Source organism: Lithobates pipiens, unplaced genomic scaffold (genome assembly GCF_037356315.1).
Source record: "Lithobates pipiens isolate NorthernLeopardFrog02 unplaced genomic scaffold, aLitPip1_a1.2 Scaffold_3, whole genome shotgun sequence".
In the NCBI taxonomy this organism is placed as follows: domain Eukaryota; kingdom Metazoa; phylum Chordata; class Amphibia; order Anura; family Ranidae; genus Lithobates; species Lithobates pipiens.
The window spans coordinates 255,701,085-255,726,542 of NW_027507790.1; the positions used below are offsets into that span (position 1 = coordinate 255,701,085).

The window sequence follows — 25,458 nt, forward strand, 5'->3', positions numbered from 1 at the left end:
GGATTCCGCAACACTTACGCCTCTTATGAGCTGTGAGAGTGGGCATCCTTGACGGGGGCCCCTCCTGATAGAAAAAAATGGAGGATTCAAACCCGAAGTATTTCATTTTAGCCTGGGGGATTCATACAACAACGTTAACCAATGTAGGAATGTGGCACCAAAACCATAATGACAGAGCACAGACATCAAGTATCGAAATGTCGAAGGCTTTGTTCATATCAAGTTAAAAAAAGAACAATTTCCAAGGAGCGATGTGTTGCAGCTGTAGAATTCATCTGCTGGCATCACCGGCCTAACATTGAGGAACGAACCCAACCACCGGGTCTTTTTTGATTAAGAGAGGAAAGAACGAATTTAGGCGGTTAACCAAGATCTTAGTGAGGATTTTCATATCTATATTGATGAGCGAGATAGGTCTAAAGTTGGCCCATGAAGAGTGGTAACAATCAGGTTTTGGTAACTATATTAGCAGTAAAGAGGTTAGGCAAAAAATGCTGACGACCATTTTGACCGAGTTATACGTAGCTGTAAAATGGAGAGCTAAAACGTCCGCCAATTTTCTGTAATAAAGTACTGTAAAGCCATCAGGGTCTGGCTTTTTACCAACTTTCAATTTTTTTTTTTTTTTTACCTCCTGATATTTGAATATCATGATCCATAAGGGCCATATGTACCATGGATAATGTGGTCAGGGTAAGGCGTTATAAGAAAGTTACTATGTCCTGACTATTTGCTTGGTTGTGGGCCAAATATAACGTGGTAAGTCTATGGCGGAATTGGTCTAAAATCTTAGTTGGGCTGCTTGTGAGGATGTTATGGCGGGTACATAAAGTGAAGGGTGTGAACTTAGGGGTAAAGGTGTGCAGCCTATTAGCCAGTATCGCATTAGGTTTATTCTCTTTGGCGTACCATTTCTGGCGGGACCTGCATTAAGCGTTATCAGTAAGACATAGGTCCAATTCTGTTCGGTCCTGATCCAATAATCTGCGGTTAGCGGGAGTTGGAGTTTGTTTAAAGGTAGCAGAGACAGACTCTAAACGAGATTCTAAGGTACATTGGAGCTTTTGACATTCTCGTTTGCGTTTCATACCGTAGCTATTTGAATAATGTGGCCCCAGAGCACTGTATGCCTCCCAAAGAGTCATGGGAGAGGAACAGATTCAGCATTAAAGCTAAAATATTCTGCATAAGTTCTTAACAGGTCTGCCTGAGGCTGGATTCACACCTATGCAGTTTTAGTGCTTCGTGCATTTTGCAGATTTGCACTACAGCCCATTTAACATTGTTTCCTATGGAACGAGTTCCGTAGAGCAAATCTGCAAAATGCAAAAAAAACAATAAAAATGCATAGGTGTGAATCCAGCCTAAATGTCTTTAAGAGACAAAAGTGAAACATTCATAACCCGAGAGGAAAATTGAGGCTTACATAATGGAGAATGGCAAACAACTAAAACAGGTTCATGATCCAATCAAGGGGAGCATACCCGGGAAAGATGTTTACGTAGCATAAACATGTGGTCAATTCACGAGTGAGAATGATGAGGGTGGGAGTAATGAGTGTAATCTTTACCCAATGGATGAAATTCCCTCCAAAGGTCCACCAGATCATGAAATTGCAAGGAATGAGAAAATTGTTTCGCATCAGGCGATGGGGCTATTCTTTTTCAGGGATATCTGTCCAGGGTAGTATTCAAGGTCACAGTAGAGTATCCTGCCAATAAGAGTAACTTTTTGGTGAGATGTCAACAAGGCGCAGGGCAGCCCATTCATTTTAGCAGATGCATTGGCAGCCCATTTTTATTCAATGGGTGCATTGTCAGACCTTTCATTCCATGGGCGTGTTGGCAGGCCATTAATTTGAATGGGTGCATTAGCAGCCCATTCATTTAAATGGATGCACTGGCAGCCCCTTTTTTTTCAATGGGTGCATTATAAGACTATTCTTTCGATGGGTGTGTTGGCAGCCCATTCATTTCAGTGGGTGCACTGGAAGCACATTAATTTCAATAAGTGCATTGGAAGCCCATTCAGTTGAATGGGTATATTGGAAGAACCCCTTCATTTAAATGGATGCGCTGACAGCCTATTCATTTCAATTGGCTGTCTTAACGCAATACACCTTAACCCCCCTGGCGGTATTCCCAAGTCTGGCTCTGGATGGAAGTTTTGTACCAAAAGCGGTAACCCCGAGCCAGACTCGGGACTGCATCGCTGAATCCAGGAGGAGGTTTACTTACCTTCTCCCCTGGAACCAGCGATGTCCCCCCGCTGTAGGAGCGGCTCGTCCTCCGCCGGATCTATCATGGAGCCGACGTCCTATACACTGCAATGCAACCTTCGCCGTGTAAATTCTTTCTGAGCATGCGCGAGACTTAGTTTGTCGAACAAGCCTACACACGAGCGGACTGTCCGCTCAAACCAAGTTTCAGCGGACTGTCTTACGGGAATTCCGAAAAACTTTGTTCGCCAGACTGTCCGCTGAAACTGTCCGCTGAAGCCCACACACGAGCGGACTGTCCGCTGAAACACTGTTCATCGGACAAAGTTGGGCGAACAGTCCGCCCGTGTGTACGCGGCCTTAGAATTGCAGGACTACAATATAAATCGCCAAATTTTCATGCAAAATAATTGTACCGCTTTTAGTACCTAAAATCCGAAATAATCATACCGCCAGGGAGGTTAACTTGGGATATGACCAGCTTTAATGTACCACAAAAAATGCACATAGAGCCAGAATAGCCCAATGCATCGTGTTGCACTCTCAATCTGTAATAGGAAAAGCTACAAAAATAGGTCAGTCCAAAGCATGATGGATCAAATTTTGTTTTTGAATTGAGGTTTCTACCATGCTCTTTCTAAGCAGTGCAAATATACAAAAAAAAAAGACCTCATCTTTTTTAATATTTATATCATGTCGCCAACATATTTAAAATGATGTCCCTTCTGGGAGTTTGACCCAGCTCCTCAGTGCTACAAGGACCCAGTAACCTTCCCTTAGAAAATGCATTCATAATGTTAGCAGGATCTATTCTAGGATTTCTCTGAGTACCCCGCAGAGGAAGTGGTTCTTGTACAATAGCGTGACTTTTATATATAGACATTTTCTAGAACTAGCAGACTCGCCGTTGTCCTTCGTCTTTTATAGCCAGAGAATGGCGTTAACCAGATTAGAGAAGCTGAGTGTTTGCACTGTTTGATACGAGTTCTGTACATCCATTAGGTGCAAAGAAAAGAGAAGTCCTTTGTCTTTTTTATCTTTTGATATAGAGTATTTACTTAAATAGGTTTCGTTGACATGCTCATGCCAATAAGAAAAAAATACTTCTACATTTCCTATGCCTTGAAAAGTTTTAAAGGACAAATCAACTTACAGTTCGCCCCACCCCCTCCAGTGGTAGTTGTGGACCGATATACTTATCTTCAACTCTGCTCTTAAGTTCTGTGTAGCCCTGCCAAAATCATTGTAAGAAGTCCTGGCTGCCTTCAGCCAATTCATTCCTATACCTTCATGGCAGCCTCCAGACATCCAGTGTCAATCCAGCCATAGGCACAAATGGACTGAGTTGGGCATGTAATCAGGGCCTTGATTCACCACCAGCAAGGACCATGCTTCCCTAGGGGCACCTTTCATTTCACTCTTTAAAGGAGTTGTAAACCTTCATGTTTTTTAACCTTAATGCATGCTAAGGTGAAAAAACACCTGGCAGTGACCACCCCCCAGCCCCCCCCCGTTTTACTTACCTGAGCCCTGGAACTTGACCCGGTGGGGACGCGCTGTCTCTGCAGGGGTTTCTCGGCTCCTGATAGGATAGATTGATAGCTGCACAGCCATTGGCTCCTGCTGCTGTCAATCAAATCAGCTGCAAGGTAACCTCCTGGGAGAGCGCTTCTACCAGGGGGTTATCTGATGTGGGGAGGAGCCGCGAGAGCCATTGGGGGACCACAGAAGACGAGGTCTGGGGCCACTCTGTGCAAAAAGAGCTGCACAGTGTGATATGTTTGTTTTATTAAAAAATTATTATAAAAAAAACAAAAAAAAAAACGAACCCTTACAATCACTTTAACCATTTAAAGACCGCCCACCGCATATAGGCAGGACGGCTCTTGCACGAAACAACGTATCAGTATGTTGTTTCCTGCAATAGATACTGTGGGCGCAAGCGCCCGCTTCATGGAGGAGCCGTGTGCGTGCCCGGTGGACACGATTTCCGGCAGCCATCTGCTATCGCTCTGCCGAGAGGCAGGACGGGGATCTGCCTATGTAAACAAGGAGGATCCCCTGTTGTGACAGGGGAGAACGTGAAGATCTGCTGTTCCTAGTGATCAGGAACAGCGACCTCTGTGTTGTTCCTGTCAGCACTTCCCCACACAGTAAGAGGGGACAAACAGGGATTACATTCAACCCTGTGATCGCCCCTGGTGTTAACCCCTTCCCTGCCAGTGTCATTTATACAGTAATCTGTTCATTTTTACATTTTTTTTAGCACTGATCACTGTATTGGCGTCACCGATACCCAAAAAGTGTCACTAAGGGTCAGATTTGTCCGGCACAAAGTCGCAGTCCCGCTAAAAATCGCTGATCACCGCCATTACTAGTAAAAACCATTACAAAAATTGAAAGTCCATAAATCTATCCCGTAGTTTGTAGGCATTATAACTTTTATGCAAACCAATCAATATACACTTATTGGGATATTTTTTACCAAAAATATGTAGCAAAATACATATTGGCCTAAATTGATGAAGACATTTATTTTTTTGTTTGTTTGTTTGTTTGTTTTTTGGATATGTATTATAGCAGAAAGTAAAAAATAAATATATATTTTTTCAAAAGTCTAAGGGTCCTTTCACACGGGGCGGATCAGTTCTGATCCGCCCCGTGGATGTCCGTTTGCTCAGCGGGGATCACTCCGCCGATCCCCGCTGAGCAGGGAGATGACAGGTCTGTCTCCGCACACTGTGCAGGGACGGACCTGTCACAGCGCCGCTCTCCCCTATGGGAGATCGGATGACGACGGACCGCAGTGCCCGTCGTCACCCGATCCGATCCGCAGGCGGATGGAAAAATAGCTTTTTCCTCCGTCACACTTTTTCGGATCGGAGCGGGTCGGATGTCAGCGGACATGTCACCGCTGACATCCGACGCTCCATAGAGCTCTATGGAGCACCCGTTCAGGTCCGCCTGAAAAACTGACAGGCGGGCCTGAACGGGACGTTAGTGTGAAAGGGGCCTTATTTTGTTTTATAGCGCAAAACATAACATTTGCAGAGGTGATCAAATACCACCAAAAGAAAGCTCTATTTGTGAGGAAAAAAAAGTACATCAAATTTTTTTTTTTTTTTGGGTACGGTGTCTCATGGCCGTGCAATTGTCAGTTAAAGTAACACAGTGCCATATACCAAAAATGGCCTGGTCATTAAGGGGGTAAATCCTCCTGGGGCTGACATAGAGGAACTCCGCCATCTTGAATATTCACAATCTCTTGGACCCACCTCCAGAAATAAAGGAATGTCCACCCATTCAGCAGACCAGGCTTTCTCTGGCACTTTGTTTACAAGTTTAATTCAGTATTTTTGGCTAGAAAATGACTTCTAACCCCCATACATTATATATTTTTTTTATTTTTAGCAGAGACTCTTAAAGTGGAAGTAAACCCATGGATTTAAACAGTTAAAAAAAAAAAAAGGCATGCCGGGAATGCTAACTGCACATTGGCTGTGCTCTCAGCCAAACTATCAAACCATCCAATGACTGCTGTCATAACGAATCACATGTGCAGCACCATAGCAGTTGAAGATTAAACAGAGGCAAAGATGGCAGCTTCCTTGGCTGAAAACAATAGGGGAGTTTACTTCCACTTTAAGTAATAAAATGGTGATGGCTGCTTGCTGACCGGCAGGTTGGAACGATCCCGCGAACCGTCGTAGCTATACATCTGCTCGTGGGATTGGGATAGCAGGCGCATGCCCGCTGCATAACGGGGGTGCCGGTGCTCGTGGCCAAAGGTTGCGATGACCCCTGGCCACGAGCGATCATGAGCAGGAGACACAGAACAGGGATGAGTGTGTGTAAACATACACTTCCCTGTTCTGTTCTGACTCACAGATCGTGTGTTCCTATTAGCTAGGAACCACAATCTGTCACTTCCTCTAGTCAGTCCCCTCCCCCTTCAGTGAGAATCGCCTCCCAGGGAACACAGTTAACCCCTTGATCGCCCCTAGTGTTAACCCCTTCCCTGCCAGTGACATTTATACAGTAAGCAATGCATTTTTATAGCACCGATTGCTGTATAAATGCCAATGGTTCCATAAATGTGTCTAAATTGTCCGATGTGTCCACCATAATGTGGCAGTCATGATAAAAATCGCAGATCGCCACCATTACTAGTAAAAAATAAATAAATAAAAATGCTATAACTCTATCCCTTATTTTGTAGACGCTATAACTTTTGCTCAAACCAATCAATATACGCTTATTGCGATTTTTTATTTTTTATTTTTATTTTTTTACCAAAAATATGTAGAAGAATACATATCGTCTTTTAATGTAAAAAAAATTGCCTTTAAAAAAAAAAGGCAAATTATGTTTTTTTCAAAATTGTCGCACTGTTTATAGAGCAAGAAATTAAAACCGCCAAGGCAATTAAATACCTCCAAAAGAGAGTTCTATTTGTGGGGAAAAAAAGGATGTTTTGTTTGGCTGCAATGTCGCAATTGTCAGTTAAAGCGACGCAGTGCCGAATCGCAAAAAATGGCTCGGTCATTCTGCAGCCAAATCTTCCAGGGCTGAAGTGGTTAATAAATGAAAAAAAAATTAAACACAATATATTGCCCAATTTACATTGTAAAATGTGAAAGATGATGTGAATCAGGGCTTAAAATTGCATACGCTCATGGAATGGCGACAAACTAAGGTACTTAAACTTCAACATAGGCAACGCTTTAAACATTTTTACAGGTTACCTGTTCAGAGTTACAGAGGAGGTCTAGCACTAGAATTATTGCTCTCGCTCTAACGTTCGCGGCAATACCTCACCTGTGTGGTGCGAACACTGTTTACAAATGCGTGCATATGTCTCGTTTAAATATTTTTTTTTTCACTTGTATTCCTATTACAAGGAATGTAAACATCACTTGAAATATAAATAAGGATGATAGGTCCTCTTTATGGAGAAATCTGGAGTCAAAAAGACCCCAAATCTATCTCTCTTTTACTTATAAAAAAAGAAAAAAAAAATTCTCTTTTTCTTTAAAAAAAAAAATAATAAAAAATTGTTAACTTCCACTCAGACCCAATTCTACCCTGGACGCCGAACTGACATCATGATGTCACTCTGGTCCTTCAAGGCCATAGAGGCGATCAAAGAGGATCTGGTCTCTGGTAGCCTCTATGACCAACCAGCCGCACCATCGGATCGTTTCTTGGGCGTTCCCCCCGCTGCTCCTGAAAGCGTTCCAGGGGCTCGTGAGCTACTCGGACCGTTTTCATGAGGAAGCCAGCCACCGACCAAAAATAAATACTGGAGTAATGGCTTCAACCATAACCCTGACAAACCACTTCAAAGCTGCAACGTATATATACGGAAAAAGTAACTATTGCAGTCTTGAAGTGGTTAATGTTTTACTTCAACAGGGACAGAATGCATAGTCCTTTGCCAAAACCCAGGTTTGTCTCTGCCTCTTTTAGGGTTCCCACCCATCCAGGATTCATCTGGACTGTCCAGATTTTGAATCGTGGAAATGTTGGGTGAACCCTGTGTGTATTGGTTCCTTAGCCACGTAAGACTCACCTTGGGTCCCCTTTGAGTCCAAGATATGTAAATCTTTTTTTGTATGGTGAATTTCCATTGTTTTTGGACAGATTATTCAGACCAGACTGTGGCTCCCCAAGTAACTGCGTGCCACACCTGCCGAGTGTGCATGGGCTGTGTGTACCTAGGCACGCCCTAATCACCAGGGTTGCCTACCGTCCAGAGGGCTGGCTGCAGTTGTCTAAGCCAAGGGTGTGATGCTTATTCTCACACTGCGCAATCCCTGGCATGCTGTGCCTAAGAAAAGTGCTGTGTGCACAGAAAATTTGAAGCCAGCAGCCGGCAGATACATTGTGGATAAAAGGAGCTGATACCTGAGCCCCCATCCTCAGGTGAGTAAGCTCACCATCCAATGTCTGTGCCTGAAGTCTCCCCATTCTCTCCCTTCTCACTCCTGCCTCCAAGCAAGTGAGTACACTAAAGTAAGGGAGACTCATGCCGCGTACACACGACCGTTTTTTCCGTCAGAATAAACTCTGACGGTCTTTCTGACGGAGTTTCGCTGAAACAGACTTGCCTACACACGATCACGCCAAAGTCCGGTTCGGTTAGAACACGATGACGTACAACACGTACGACGGGACTAGAAAAAGGAAGTTCAATAGCCAGTAGCCAATAGCTGCCCTTTGCATCGTTTTTGGCCTGTCGGAATAGCATACAGATGAACGGTTTTCCCGATAGGAATTGATTCCGTTGGAAAGATTTAAAACATGTTCTATTTCGAGGCCCATCAGACTTTTTGAAGAATAATGTCAGATGAAGCCCACACACGATCGGAATATCCGATAAAATGATTCCGTCCTTTTCTGCCGGAAAGTCCAGTCGTGTGTACACGGCATTAGGTGTAAGGGGTGCTCAGCAGTGATGGCGAACCTTGGCACTCCAGATGTTTTGGAACTACATTACCCATGATGCTCATGCACTCTGTAGTGTAGTTGAGCATCATGGGAAATGTAGTTCCAAAACATCTGGAGTGCCAAGGTTCGCCATCACTGCTCTAAAGTAAGGGGAGGCTTTGGGAACCCTGATTTAAGGTGGAGTTCTGGAAACTCTGTAATTGGGGGCTTTGGTGAGCAGAAACCCACTTGCATCAGAATTCCCCTTTACATCAAAGTCTGCAACATTCCCACACAAAAAATAAATAAATCTTGCCGCAAAAGTGTTCGGGTTTGGTCTGAGGAACAGTTGGCAACCCTACTCTCTTTACTCTCGACATCAGTAACATTGCACAGTCCAAGTTGAACTGTAATGTGGGATTGCTGATCAGCCATCCAGGTCACTCACTGTAGGTCTTCTTGGGTGGATTCTTCGATGGGTTTGTACCAGGCCTACCCTCGAGGATTCACTTTCCGAGGCTTCAAACGTACATATTATTTTACTGATGGTATCCTTTTCCTATCAACCTCTGCCCCATTCTCTTCCAGTTCTAAATTATAAGGGACTAAGCTAGTCCCACCCAATGTCTTAGGGGAGGGGGTCTCGCTAAGAGGAGTACTAACCCCTGCTTACAGGCACATGCCAAGCAGAAGCTGAACATGACTAGGACTTTTTTTTTGTTGCAAAGTCTGTTGCATACTGAGAAACTCAGGGGTGGGAACTAAAGGTTAGTATTTAAATTGGTGGCTGCTGCTATTCAAGGGTGTAGGGGGAACATTCTATGGTCAACTTCGCTAAAAGCAAATTTGTTCTTTAAAGCGGAGGTCCACCCTAAAGTGGACCTTCCGCTCATCGGAACCCTCCCCCACTCCGGCGCCACAATTGGCACCTTTCAGGGGGGAGGGGGTTGCAGGTACCTGTACAGTACAGGTATCTGCACCCACTTCCGGGATAGCTCTCTGCGGAAAGGGGCGTAGATTACGCCCCTTTCCGAAAGTCCCCCGCTACCTGCTGGGAAACACACAGATCCCAGAGGCAGCGGGGACCATCCTTATTGCGCAGCGCGACTCGCGCATGTGCAGTAGGGAACCGGGAAATGAAGCCGCAAGGCTCCACTTCCTGATTCCCATACCCAAGATGGCGGCGGCAGCACCCGAGAGACGATCGGGAGATCGGCTTCGGATGCCGACATCGCGGGCGCGCTGGACAGGTAAGTGTCACTATTTTAAAAGTCAGCAGCTGCAGTATTTGTAGCTGCTGGCTTTAAAAAAAAAAAAAAAAAAACGCGGAGTCCCGGCGGACTCCTGCTTTAACTACTTCAGCCCCCTTCCTGACCAGAGCACCTTTTGCCACTTTGTAGCTTTAACTGACAATTGTGCGGTTGTGCGACGCTGTACCCAAACAAAATTGACGTCCTTTTTCCCCCACAAATAGTAATGTTATTTGATCACCTCTGCGGTTTTTATTTTTTTTGCGCTATAAACAAAAAAAGCATCAATTTTGAAAATAAACGCATTTTTTTATTTTTTGCTATAATATCCCTCAAAAATATATAAAAACTATTTTTTTCCTCAGTTTAGGCCAATATGTATTCTTCTACATATTTTTGGTAAAAAAAAAAATCACAATAAGCGTATATTGATTGGTTTGCGCAAAAGTTATAACCTCTACAAAATAGAGGATAGTTTTACGGCATTTTTATTATATTTTTTATTCGTAACATCGGCGATCTGCGATTTTCATCAGGCCTGCGATATTATGGCGGACACATCAAACATTTTTGACACTATTTTGGGACCTTTGTCATTCATACAGCGATCCGTGCTATAAAAATGCACTGATTACTGTGTAAATGACACTGGCAGTGAAGGGGTTAATCACTAGGTGACGATGAAGGGGTTACGTGTGTCCTAGGGAGTGATTCTAACTGTGGGGGGGAAGGGGCTACAGCACACATGACAGATCACTGCTCCCGATGAGAGAGCCGTGATCTCTGTCCTGTCACTAGGCAGAACAGGGAAATTCCTTGTTTACAAAAGCATCTCCCTGTTCTACCTCTCTGTGACACGATTGCGGGCACCTGGCAGACAGCGAGTCCGTGGGACCCGCAGTCACGGAGAATCCGGCAAGCTTTCTCCGCCGTAGCGCCGCTTCTTAAAGGGGATGTACCTGTACACCCTTTTGCCCACCAGTGCCGTTCTGCCGACGTATATCGGCGTGCGCTGGTCGGGAATCGGTTAACGAAAATACATAAAGAGGGAACATAATTTAAAAAAAAAAGGAAGGTGTTGCTTTACGTAGAACTTCACTCAATCAACATTAACTATTTTTAATCCTTCTGCTCCTATTATGTGGAAGGTGTATTATATTTACTGTACTTGTTTTGATCATTTTTTTTTTTTTTTACATTTCTTCCTGATTTCTGACCTAGGCCGAAATGTTATACAGCCTGTCTGCATGCCTGAGCTAAGGGCAGATGGATTCCAGGAAGACAATGCTAAATGAATCATCTGCCTTTACTCAAGATGGCTGCGGCTAGAAATGCTAGGGGGGAGGGGGAGTGTTTTAGAATGATTTGTCAACTAAATAAAGCATGGAGACATGGATGGATGGGTTACTTTGCTTGATTTTGTTGCATTCGGTAGGGCAGCAACAGGGGCTATATATCCTGCTGCAGCCATTTAGCAAAGCATTGCTGTATACCTCTGGCCACTGCTTAACTACAGGGTTTTACTGCCCCACAGACCTTTACTTTCCTCAATAGCCACAAAGAAATGTAAGTCCACTTTGTGTGCACCAAAAGCCTCTGCAAACCAAGATATTACCTTGTAGTACCAAGCAGTAAGGTCATCACTGTGCTGTACATAGCCTGTGCAGAGAGCAGAGCTATTATTATTATTTTTATTATTATTATTATACAGGTTTTATATAGCGCCAACAGTTTGCACAGCGCTTTACAACATGAGGGCAGACATCACAGTTACAATTTGGTACAAGAGGAATCAGAGGGCCCTGCTCGTTAGAGCTTACAATCTAAAAAAGCTATGGGAGGGGCCCAGCAAATCCCACCCACTACAGGCTGCCTGCAGAAAACTACAGGAGGGGGCGGAAACAAGACCAGTCACCCTGCACAAGGAGAGAGAGCACAGCAGTGACTGGTCATTATTACAGGAAGCTCCTGCACAGGCAGTTGTTTTTTGCTGGATTAATGCACAGATCTGGAAGAAATACACAAATAAAACCAAGATTAGACACAAAATACTCATTTTATAGATGTGTGCTCAAAGAATAATTGTTTAGCCTGGAGTTCAAGTAGAACTGACTTTGTCAAAGGCATGGTGGAAACTTTTCTTGCTTATACAGTATAACCAATTGTAGGCCTTCTATGGTGATGGCTCTTAGGTAGGACTTTTTTGGAGGTATCAAATGGAATGGAGGTTCGAAATGCATGTAGGAACCTACACTTGTCATAGACCAAAAGTATAAGCCCCAGATTCTAATCTAATTCCACTTTTTTTGTATTTTGCTCAGAGATTGATAATGTCGGCCAGTGTCATATTCAGCTGGCGCAGGCCTTGCGAGATGAAGCAAGGAGGATGGAGGATTTCCGAGAGAAACAGAAAGCCGAACGTAAAAAGGTAAGATAAAATGCAATACTTTTGATATCCACCGGGGGGGGGGGGGGGGGGGCAAACAGTGTTTGCGCAACACAGACAGTTTTATTTCTGACGACTGATCAGTTTATTACTAAGTACCACTGTTCTCAATAAATGTGGTAAGTGAAATAGTACCAGTCCTGGTGTCCCCCAGCTTCAACAACCACCTGTGGGTGCTATGGATGCTAAAGGGCCCCATCTGTTCTGCCCCACTAACTTGTAATTCTTATGCTTTGCATTGAACTGCTTCAGGTTATTCTTGTTTTGTAGTATGCTTACTTCTAGTGGTGGTTTTTGGCCACTACAACTTGTTCACTAATGCAAATTTAGTTTCCGCCTCTGTCCACAGCTCCTGTTTGTCAGAAACCATGAACCAGACCGAGACAGAAGTACAATTAAATCACACTTTTATTAACAAAAAAATAAAAAGGTAAATAGAGTAAGCGTAGTCAAAGCATAGCCAGTAACCAGATCAAGTAGTCGGCCAGTTCAGAGTTCAGTAATCAGCCAGGCCAGAAGTCAGGGATCCAAGTGGAGCAACAGCAAGCAGGGTAAGGAGCCAGAAGGGATGTCAGCAAGCCAATCTTTAACCACTTCAGCCCCGGACCATTTTGCTGGCCAAAGACCAGACCACTTTTTGGGATTTGGCACTGCGTCGCTTTAACTGACAATTGCGCGGTCGTGCGACGTGGCTCCCAAACAAAATTGACGTCCTTTTTTTCCCTCAAATAGAGCTTTTTTTTGGTGGTATTTAACCACTTTCAGACCGGACCATTTTGCTGGTCAAAGACCACACCACTTTTTGCGATTCGGCACTGCGTCGCTTTAACTGACAATTGCGCGGTCGTGCGACGTGGCTCCCAAACAAAATTGACGTCCTTTTTTTCCCACAAATAGAGCTTTCTTTTGGTGGTATTTGATCACCCCTGCGGTTTTTATTTTTTGCGCTATAAACAAAAATAGAGCGACAATTTTGAAAAAAACGCATTATTTTTTAATTTTTGTTATAATAAATATCCCCCAAAAATATATATAAAAAACATTTTTTTCCCTCAGTTTAGGCCGATACGTATTCTTCTACATATTTTTGGTAAAAAAAAATCGCAATAAGCGATTATTGATTGGTTTGCGCAAAAGTTATAGCGTTTACAAAATAGGGATAGTTTTATAGCATTTTTATTAATAATTTTTTATTATTATTTTTTACTAGTAATGGCGGCGATCAGCGATTTTTATTGTGACTGCGACATTATGGCAGACACATCGGACATTTTTGACACATTTTTGGGATCATTGTCATTTATACAGCAATCAGTGCTATACAAATGCAGTGATTCCTGTGTAAATGACACTGGCAGTGAAGGGGTTAACCAGTGGGTGGCAGTGTAGAGGTTAAGTGTTCCTACCTGTGGGGGGCTGGGCTTTCTTTTAGTGAACACTGATCTCTGCACAAATCACATGGAGCAGAGATCAGCATCACTTGTTGCTAGGCAAAACAGGGAGATGCTTTTTACAACGGCATCTCCCAGTTCAGCCACCCCGTGAGACGATCGAGTCCGCGGGACCCGCGACCAGACTCGCGGAGGTCCCGAGCAGCACGCGTGAGCGCCGCCGGCGGCACGCTCGCGATGGCAGGGCGGCATTTAAGATTGGACATACCTATACGCCAATATGCCTGCCCGTGCCATTCTGCCGACGTACATCGGCGTTCGCTGGTCGGGAAGTGGTTAAACAGAACCACAGGAGATGGTTTCTTGTGATGTGACCAAGGCGAAGGCAGAGATGAAGTGAGCTGGACAGCTTTAACCTCCCTGGCGGTATGATTCAGTCTGGAATAAGGTGCTGAAAGCGGTACAATTATTTTGCATGGAAATCTGGCTTTTATTTTGTAGTCCTGTAATTCTTAGGAATAACGCTCTGAAATCTCTTCAAACCAGAGTCTAGCGGACATCCCGGGTATGATAAAGTTTATAATATAATAAAGAATAATAAAAATTATTCAATAATGTAATCAAATCCAAAAAAAAATGAAAAAGGGACATGTTTTGGTTGCTATGGACAATCTCCAAATTACAAGCAGTAAAAAACAGTATTTATAATATAAAAGTGCATGCAGGGCATTGCACAGACCACTAGGGACAAAGGGGGTGTGTATTTTTTACTACAGCACTGTAATCTGTAAGATTACAGTGCTGTGTGTCTTTTGTGTCTTTTTACATTTTTGAATTTGCCGCCGTTCTCCGCTCCCGTGCGCCGTAACGTCGCAGGGAACGGAGCTCGGCGGCATTCGGCACTGTGAATCGAGCGCAGGACGGCTCGATCACACAGCGCGGCGGACATCGCTGGATCCAGGGGACAAGGTAAGTGACGTTACCTGTGTCCTCCCCTGCATCGAGCGGTGCAAGCCCGAGTCTGGCTCGGGGTTACCGCTATTGTAATGAAATTCCCAACCCGAGCCAGACTCGGGATTACCGCTAAGGAGGTTAAGTAGGCAGGTCAGACAAGTAGGAACAGGAACAGCTGGGTGACTGCGGAAAGGGATGAGAACTGGCAATTAGCCGACAGCTGAGCAGCCAGCCTTGAGAAGGAAGGGCTAAGCCAGCCCTGACACTGTTTAGTGCTAGTTGGTTCAGTCAATGCATAAAGCGGCATTTGCAACAGAACATTATGTCCTTCTCATAACACTCCAATAAATGTGCAGATCAGCTTTTCTCACCTTTTCAACACAGAGGAAAATAGTTCTTTGGTCTCGGGGAACCCCTGCTAGAAATCTACTCATGATACATTAGTGTGATGGTCAGTGGGAAGAATGATCCTTACACTTGTGGTCATTGGGAAGAATTACCTCCTTACAGATAGCTAAAAAGATCAATGGTGTCAATGGGAACTTATCTGAGAGGCAGAAATTGCCCAATGCTAAAGGAACCCCCTAGCAACCTCTGGAGGAACCCTAGTTGAGAATCACTGGTGTCGATCATACAACCACTGTTCTCCATATTGAACAAGCCTTTTTTATTGCTAGTCAGTCACATGTACAACTGACTCACAGTGTCTCTGTCCTTACTCAGACTAGGTACAATGCTAGCTAACCCAGCTTCTAAACCTGCAAACCTTTCTTAGGACTATGTTCAAATCCAACTGATGAGATCATATCTCCCTGTGCAAAACTGACAGGGTTATTTGGGGTAATCAGCTCCCCAGCCCCCCCCAACTCCCCTTCATGAACAAAGATAACTATGTGTGATTTTTCCTTGCTGCAGTTTGCATAAAAGTTGAAATATATATATATATATATATATATATATATATATATATATATATATATATATAATATACAAACTCGCGCTGATGATGTAACATAAAAAGCAGAATCGGTAACGTGAGAACAATTGCAGCTGCTATACACAAAGTGCTAATCACTTGAAAACCATAAGACATATAAATAAAGCGCTCACAAACATACTAAATGAAAGTGAAAAAATATTTAACATGAACCAACACAAAGTCCAAAACAAATCACTGAAGGTGCTCCAATCCATAGTGAATGAATAAAAACTTCAGGTGTACAACACCCCCTTAAGAGTCCCCACTCACCAGATCCACATGACCCCCCAGCTTTTCAATCTGGAGGGTCAGTTAAGGCTTGGTATGGATGTCTTTAGGATGGTGTGTGGAAAGCCAGGTCAGCAGATCCAGGGTTCCTCAATGAAGAGTTTGAGCCAGATAGACACGTACCCAGAAGTAAAAAAAGGGAACTGATAGAGAAGTACCATCAAAAAATGTATTTATTTAATCCCTCTCTGTTTTGTGAGTACCCATCTCTTGTTTAAACGAGCATTAAGCATGGAACAGATCGTATGAAACCTTCGTTGGTAGCATGCGTTCCAAACTACCGGAAACTGACGTCCGTATTCCCGGAAACAGCATCAATGTTTCGCCCTCCCACAGGGCATCAAGGACAATCACAGTCCCAGTGTTTGCTGATTATACAAAAATAAGCAGAGCAATAACTTCATGGCAGAATATAGCAACTCTACAAAATAACCTAGTCGAAATAGAGGGGTAGGCAGCGATATGGCAAATGAGGTTAAATACTGGAAAATGTACAGTAATGCACTTGGCAGCTAAACATATGAATGCAAGTTACATGCGGGGGGGAGAACCTCTGGGGGAATCAAGGATGGAAAAGGTTTTGGGAGTCCCGATACCTGTAGATGACAGACTCGGCATTAGCATGTAATGCCAAGCTGCAGCAAGCAAGGCCAGCAGAATATTAGCATGCATTCAAAAGGGTATTTACTCAAGAAACTAAGCTAAAAATTCTACCATTTTAGAGAACTCTGGTTCAGCTACATCTCGAGTATGCTATCCAGTTCTGGTCATCAATCCTTAGAAAGGATGTCCTTGAACTGGAGTCCAGAGAAAGGCAACAAAGCTAATAAGGGGTCTAGGGGACCTCAGTTATGAGGAACGACTACAAACATTAAACGTATTCTCCCTGAAGGAGAGGGGATATGACTGTAATGTACAAATCTCTGGATGGTGATGCTAGCATTGGGAGGAAACTATGTAATCTAAGATCTGAAGGCACATGACCACACACTGAGGTTGGACAAGAGGTGGTTCAATCTTAAAGTCTAAAGCCTCATACACACGATAGGACTTTGTACAAACTTTCCCTTGGTTTTTTGTACAAAGGGCGTCGGCTCTGAACTTGTATTGCATACACACTGCAGGACTTTTTCAGCCAACTTTCACCAAATCATGTGGGTTTTTCTGCTCTTTACCGCCACCTTTGGTTAACTTCTGTATTGTTGGCTGATCTTTTGCATTGGTTCTGAGCATGCTTGTTTGTACTTTGTACAAAAATCCTATGGTTTTGTGTACACACGATCAGACTTTGCTCCATCGGACTTTTGTTGCCAGAAAGTTTGTCCGTTCGCACAGCCAACAAAAGTCCGATGAAGACCGAAAAAGTTTGTCCGATGGAGCGTACACACAGTCGGATGTTGCTCCAAAACAGATAATTTGCATGTTTGTTGTCAAAAAGTCTGATCGTGTGTATGGGCCTTAAGTTCACATTTACAAAAAAACTCTGTAGGGTGAACTTACACAGTTCCCCCTCCTAACCCCCCCGGTCCTGCTGACCTGGATCGCTGCAATCTCCGTTTCTAAGCCCCGGTATATCCGCGTCAGGAGCCTAGGGCTTAGAAATCCTCTCTCCATCCTTGTGTCTTCTCCATACCTGACAGAACAGACTATGCGGCTGCTGATTGGTCGACGCTGACCACTTAGCATGCACTCAGCTCAGGGCATTTCTAAGCCCCAGGCGCGGCTATACCGGGGATTAGAACCGGAGATTGCTTCGGGGGGGGGGGGGGGTAGAGAACGGGAACCTGTGTAAGTTCACCTTAGAGTTTTCTGTAAAGGTAAACTTACCCTTTCCCTTTAACCACTTGGGATCCGCGCTATTGCAAAATGACGGCAACAGCGCGGACCCACATTTCCGGGACTACGTCTATTGACGTCGTCCCGGATACGAGCGGCCTGCGCGCCCCCTGAGGGGCGCGCGCGGCGCGCTCTGTGATCGGCGAGTCCGTGAGACTCGCCTGATCACCGATCCGTGCAAGGGGTCGATCCCGACCCCTTATCACGTGATCAGCTGTCAGCCAATGACAGCTGATCATGTGATAGAACGGAGCCGATAATCGGCTATTATTCCTCCTCGCGCTGACAGCGCGAGGAGAGAAAAAAAAAGCCGATCACCGGCGGCTGTGATCGGGACATCAGTCCCGATCACGGCCAGCAATACAGCTGACCACCTGCCCCCTGCCAGTGCCCACCTGCCCACCGCCGTGCCATCCTGAATAAAAGTAAGTGCCCCCCATCAGTGCCCCCATCAGTGCCCCCATCAGTGCCCATAGTGCCCACAGTGCCACCTACAGTGCCACCCACAATGCCACCCACAGTGCCATCCAGCAGTGCCACCAACAGTGCCACCCACAGTGCCCACAATCTGCCTCAAAGGTGCTGCGACCCAGTGCCGCCCATCAGTGCCCAGCAGTGCCGCCCATCAGTGCCCAGCAGTGCCGCCCATCAGTGCCCAGCAGTGCCACCTATCAGAGCCACCTATCAGTGCCACCTATCAGTGCCCATCAGTCCCATCTATCAGTGGTACCTATCAGTGCCCATCCGTGCCACCCATCCATGCCACTTATCCGTGCCACCCATCCATGCCATCTTATCTGTGCCCATCTTTGCCCATCAGTGCCGCCTTATCTGTGCCCATCGGTGCCGCCTTATCTGTGCCTATTAGTGCCGCCTTAACTATGCCTATCAGTGCCCACCAGTGCAGCCCATCAGTGCCCACCAATGCAGCCCATCAGTGCCCACCAATGCAGCCATCAGTGCCGCCTAATCAGCGCACTTCAATGAAGGAGAAAAATGACCCGTTTGCAAAATTTTATAACAAACTATTAAAACATGATTTTTTTTTTTTTTTTTTTTGCATCTTTTTTTGTTTGTTTAGCAAAAAATAAAACTCCCAGCTGTAACTAAATACCACCAAAAGAAAGCTCTATTTGTGGGAAAAAAATGATAAAAATTTCATTTGGGTACAGTGTTGTATGCCCGCGCAATTGTCATTCAAAGTGCATCAGCGCTGAAAGCTGAAAATTGGTCTGGGACTGAGGGGGGTTTAAGTGCCCAGTAAGCAAGTGGTTAAACTGCATAGGGGTCTATTTACTGTTGAGCAGTGATGATGTGGAACGCCATTCCCTCATTGGTGGTGTCAGTTGGGAGTGTAGATAAATTCCAAAAACTTTTAGATGGGTTTCTTAGTAAACACAATGTAATATGGAAAATGGTAGTGACAGATTGAACTGGATGGATCAGTGTTTTTATTCAACCATACGAAATATGTAAATCTGGAACATCTCCTGGTTTTGTTGCTTGTCCATGACTGATACGGAACTGGCCAAACACAGTAAAGGTTTAGGCTGGTAGCACACAGGAACCTAGGCACTGGATACGCCTGTATTTCAGTCAGAAACAAATGATAAAATGATGTGTCAGAGCTGGTATTTGGCCGTGAGGGAACAAATACCTTCAGTGTTTCCTATTATGCTGAAATGCAAACACGTTAGCATATTGCTGCCAGAACACTACTATCAGTGATGGATTATAATTGTCTACTTTTCATATACTGATAGTGAATATGTGACTGGGCATTATAAAAGAACCCAGTTCTTTACACGGTCTTCTGGCACTCATAAAGGTCATGGTTTCCTCCTGGCGATTTTCCAAACGTCATTCTTACACCATTATTATTATGTGTGATATGTTCTCGATAGACCTGTTGGTTCTTTGGATTTGATGCGGGGACCTGTGATTTAAGATATGTGCTAAATTAATTTGGGCTAAGCTGTGGTGTCAGTGGCGATTCAGTGGTGACCTTTCACTGCTTGTTTTTTGGAGATATAAACCTACCACCTCTAGTAAAAGGGCAACCCACAGCATTATGGTTCCAGGTCAAGTGACCTAAAGCTTTGGCAGTCATGCCCTGGAGTTCTGCAGCGGGCTTGGACTGATGCTGGGTCTTGGTCCCTTTAATGGAAACCTGGGACAAGCATAGACCTAAGGACTTCTCACTTTTCATTTTCTGCATTTCTCTCCTGTGTTTCTGACTCAGAAGTAAAAAAGCCAGGCATCTAGTACTTAAAGAAAGAAAGCTAGCAATGGTAACCTCCATATTTATCTGGTGGCAGCTGTACTTTAAGTGTAAGGAAGGCCTACTGTAACCTTAAAAAAAAAAAAAAAGAGCTTAATTTCGACTTCCTTGTTGACTCGAATGCAAAATGGTGATTTTGCTAAAAGCTACATATTATTTATTTATTTTTCTAGTCGGTCTAGATCATCCAAATTTTCCATCGCTCTCTTAATATTGAGCCCAAAAAAGCAGCAAGGAAATATGAACATACCTGTGTCTCCTTTTTTTTTTTTTGTTATTTATTTTGTTTTTGCTCACCCTAAAGTGGAACTTCCACTGATCGGAACCCTCCCCCCTCCGGTGTCACAATTGGCACCTTTCAGGGGGGGAGGGGGGTGCAGATACCTGTCAAAGACAGGTATTTACACCCACTTCCGGGCATAGACTCCCACGGGAGTCTATGCCTCTTCCTGTCCCTGCGTGCTGTCTGCTGGGACACACACGGGTTAACAACCCCCGGATAGACCTCCTCTCACTAGGCCTTGCAGCCGGTAGGGTGCTCGACAAAGTCTCTGCCACAGATTTGTGATGTACACTTGAGCGTTACTGAGGGATAAATATAAAGCGCTAACATACAGTACCAGGTTCTCTCAGCCGATCCGGCGATACGTATGTGTGTTGATCCAGGTTGCGTCCTTCAACTAAGCCTCCAAGCTCCTTCAGAGAAACCAGCCTTGCGCATGGCCTTCTCCTGAAGAGTCCTCCACTGGGGTTCTTCAGTTGCTGGGCCTCTCCCTTCAGATGAGATGGCACCAGACCACCCTTGGATTAGTAGGCCCCAAAATCCAGTCAGGCCTGTCCCTGCAGTTGCGTCGCCTCTGGCCAGACAGCCCCGACACTCAGGATGCATGGTTTTACACCCCAGGCCATGGGGCTGGGTCAGGAAGACCACCAGAACTGAACAGACAGAAAATAATCAGCCCCAGCCTTGTGGCGTCGGTACCTTAAACACCACCTCCCAGAATGCACAGCAGGAAAACGCTCCCACTGGGCTGGTTCAGAGAGAACTAGTGGCATTCAATGCACCCAGCTAGACTGCGTTTCTACTCTTGCTGGCAGTGACAGCGACACCTGCGGTCAAGGAGAACCCAGTGCAACCCAGCTGGACTGGTACTGAAACCAGAAATTTTGAGAAATAGTCCTGAATCCCAACTGTGGTTTCGGGCAAATTAACTTTTCAAAAACCATAGCGCCTGCTCGTCAGGAGCCAGGGCTACATTTATAAAATTCACTTTTTATTTATCAAGAGTGTTTCCTAGTGCTAAACCTTTCATCCAATGTCTAATTTGCTGCATTTGTTATTTCCAAAAGCCAATCTAAAGGAATAGTAGTGATAAAAAGGGGGTGTGTCCTATGCCTACATACGTTTACTAATAGGTGTCCCTCATTCCCATCTCAGAAAGGTGAGGTGAGGTATGCATTATGTAGCTAGAACTGGGTGGTTCTTCAATTCTAAGGCTACTTTCACACTGGGGCGTTGCGAGCGATGGCTGTAAAGCGGCGCTATATTTAGCGCCACTTTACCGTCGTTTTAGCGGCGCTATGCAGTTTTAATCCCCGCTAGCGGCCAAAAAAAGGGTTAAAACCGCGGCACTTTGCAGGCGGGTTTGCAGAGCTGCCCCACTGTTTTCTATGAGAAGGGGGCACTTTAGGAGCGGTAAATACACCGCTCTTACAGAGCTCCAAATTTGTGGCTTGCAGGACCATTTTGACGGTCCTGCAAGCACACCGCTCCGGTGTGAAAGCCCCCGGGGCTTTCACACTGGACAGACAGCAGCGGCTGTTTCAGGGTGCTTTGCAGGTGCTATTTTTAGCAATGTAGCGCCTGCAAAGTGCCCCAGTGTGAAAGGGGCCTTACACCTCCCATCCTGTTTTTGGATAATGGGCATCTGCCTTGACACATTCCATGGTAAGTGCTGGAGCTACCTGTGTATATAAATGTTGGAGCATGTTCCTGACACTCATAACGAATGAAGTGGCTTGGATAGGATGCGATCTGTCTTCAATATTTAAGAACAAGTTCAGTTGAATGTGACTAACCACTTTAAGCTATTCCATAAGCTGAATGAATAAAAACTTTCACAGACAAACTGAGGAAATGCTTTCTCCTGCCTGCAGCAGACTGTTGACATAATCTTAGCCTAGTCATATACTGGACTGAAGGGTAGCTTTTTGTTTACAAACTTTTTATTAGGTACAAAACGTGATATCATAAATCAAGAGAAATGAAGGGTAGCTTTTTGATATAATTTTTTTTTTAAGTATACTATTTCTGTATTATAAATTGTATATTAGGGATTTACTCATGCAGATTTTTTAACTTAATGAGAGGACCACTTTGAGTCTGTGAATTGCTTCGTCTGGCAAATTGGGCCCAGTTGAATCTAAGTTTGGGCAGGCTGATGTGGTCATACCTAGTTTTGCAGTCATACCATTGCCTGCAATAGGATTTTCATCTTCTTATCCTGTTTCTTATTGCAGAAACTTGTATGGATTTTGCTTGATGGGAGTACATTGCTGGATCATCGCTGGTTGATGGATTATCTCTCATCGTAGTTTATACTCTAAGCCCTTGTACACACGGTCGGACATTCCGACAACAAAATCCGTCGGATTTTGTCCGAAACTTGTGTTGCATACACGCGGTCGGACAAAGTTGACGGAAAATCCGATCGTACATAACGTGATGATGTAATTTCGTTACGACGGGACTACGTTCAGGCTAGTAGCCAATCACTTTGGTCTAGGAATTTGATCTGAGCATGCGTGGCACTTTGTCCGATCAGAATTCTCTACACACAATCGGACAAAGTCCGATCGGATCATGTTGTCGGAAAGTTTTACAGCCCAGCTCTAAAACTTTGTCCGATGGAGCCCACACACAGTTGGATTATCCGACAACGCGGTCCAATCAGACATTTTCCAGCGGAATGTCCGACCGTGTGTACAAGGGCTTAGGCAAACAAAGATCTCACTTTCTGTGACAGAATTTGAAACCTGTTTTACTTTACTTTTTTTTTTTTTTTTTGCCATCATTCCAGTGCATCCTGTTAGACTAGGTTATTTTTTTGGTTGTTGTTACAGGTGTGCAGCCAGTATGGTCTCACTGGGCCTCTGCATGGAAAATGTTTTTTTGTTTTTTGTTGCTAGCAATAACCATCAGATTTATCCTTTCATTGTCCATACTGCATTAGAAGTATGAGGTTTCTAGGGTCAACAAGAATAGTTTTTTTCCCACTCATGTCCTTTTGTGAGACCTGTTTTAGTATTGCTTTGAGGTAGTTTTTTTTTTCCGATATGTACAGTATCATAGTTAGATTTCTGAAATCATGTTTAAGCAGAACCTTTGCCCAAATGTTACTCACATGTAGTTGGGTCATAGTATTCACACAAATCTTGTTCCTCTTACAAAAGTGTTACTATGTTCTGCACCTGTGTCTCTTTATGCACCTGTGTCTCTTTATGCCTTTTTACTTTTTTTGCATCTTGGAAATGCCACATTGAAAAGTTTCTAAGGAACTGTGACAGGAACTTTAAAAAGAATTGACCCTATTTGTTGCATGTTGGGACATTGTCCTCAATCACCTGAAAGGTTGCTAAGGAAAGAAGGTAATTTTGCTGAGGCAGTCAAAGATATGAGTTGTATCCAGAAAGTAATGAGAATGATATTTAAAAAAAAATGTATTGAAAAAGTTTACACTTGAACATTTTCTTCTTCAAAGTATGCACCTTGTGAGTGTACACAACACTCCAAGCATTTTTTTTTGCCCATTCTTTATAGCATCCCTGGAAATCTTCACGTGGGACGGTTTTCATAGCATGCATTGTGGCTCTTTGGACATTACCTACACTACCAAAATTGTGTCCTTTCAAACCCTTATTCATCATTGGCAATATGAAAAAGTCGCAAGGAGCCAAGTCGGGGCTGCAGGGTGGATGGGGAAGGACTATGATGTGTTTTTCAGCTAAAAACTCTGACAGCCAAAGCACTGTTACTCGGTGCATTTTCATGATGAAGGATCCAAGTTGAGGTGATCTCAGGATGCACATGAAAAACTTTGTCTTGAGTGACCAAGAACTTCTAGGTAAAATCTTTGCTTTAGTTTGACCAGTAGATACAAATTCCTTATGGACAATTCCACGCGGATCAAAAACAATGACTTTTGATTTGCTCATTCCAGCTTTCTTGGGGCGAGGTGACATGTTAGTGTGCCATTCTGAAATTTGTTTCTTCATCTCAGGATCGTACTCAAACACCCAGGATTCATCTCCCGTGATCACTTGACTCAAAAAAAATCAAGTTCTCTTTCCACCCCAGGCAAGTGACCTTGGCCAGCTTCTCCCTTCACAGAGCCCTTCTCGAGCATAGGAACTTCATTCTCATTATATTCTGGACACACCTCGTTATGTTGCTTTAGGTGAGAGGGGACTTGGAACGGTCATGTGATCCCAGAATGGCTGTCCTCTTCTGCCCTGGAAGAGAGTGGGGCCATGTTCCTACAGAAATCTTGGAAGCACGTGAGAGACTCAAGGAAACCGCATAGAATTGCATTAAACAGCTACAAGTAATGTTATTCAAATGAGTGTCTGATCTGGGGATCAAGAAGTTATGTGACGTTACATATAAAATGTCTTCAGTAAAACATTCTAAGTGCACAGAATGACTGACAGATTTCCATTCCTTCCAACATCATTAGTAAAAGAGGACACAATGGAAGAAGAAATTGGACTCTTGGAAGGGGAAATGTGGGATCTCCTGGAATAAACTGTGGCACCCAGAGATGAAGTGCAGATTTGTAGAAGGATGGGGTTGAGTCTCAGAAGACCCTGTGCAGGGAAATCGCTGAGTTTTGCAGGACATGGCCTGGGCACAATGACTTAACGATCGACCCTGGAAGCTCATTGCGTTTTGAAAATGTGTATGTCATATTTCCCCACTTACTTCCCATGTGACCCTCTGGGCTAAGCATTGAAGATCTTCCAGTGCTAACTAGGTTCACTTCTTTGGCATGTATAAGCCTTCCCATGGTCCCTATAAAAAAACTATGGACTGTGTTCAGCTCTCCTGTGGGCAGGCTGTTTAGTGTCTCTCACCAATAGGTATAATGGAAAGGCCTTCGCTTTACTTGCGTGTAAATAGAGAGAGAAAATTGAAAAGTTCAGCACACTGAATTTACTGTGTAAAATTTAATTTGAAAGCAATTACATCACTCCTTGCGTTTCGTACAATCCAAAACAGGTCTCAGCTATGTAATTACTTGTATGGACAACTCTCAATAAATTGAAATTTTGCCTGGTAAGATAAGTGTGCTGAACTTTCCACCTTTTACACTAGGAGCAATGGCAA

At 44.2% G+C, this 25,458-nt stretch overlaps 1 protein-coding gene across 1 annotated transcript in view; it reads left to right on the top strand.

Moving 5' to 3' along the window:
* The window catches only part of PSTPIP2 (proline-serine-threonine phosphatase interacting protein 2), a 201,523-nt gene that overhangs the window by 97,448 nt on the left and 78,617 nt on the right, over positions 1-25,458 (top strand). Inside the window, exon 5 of the mRNA XM_077463071.1 lies at positions 12,219-12,325. Coding sequence (XP_077319197.1) covers positions 12,219-12,325 — 107 coding nt within the window. The remainder of the gene's footprint in view (positions 1-12,218; positions 12,326-25,458) is intronic.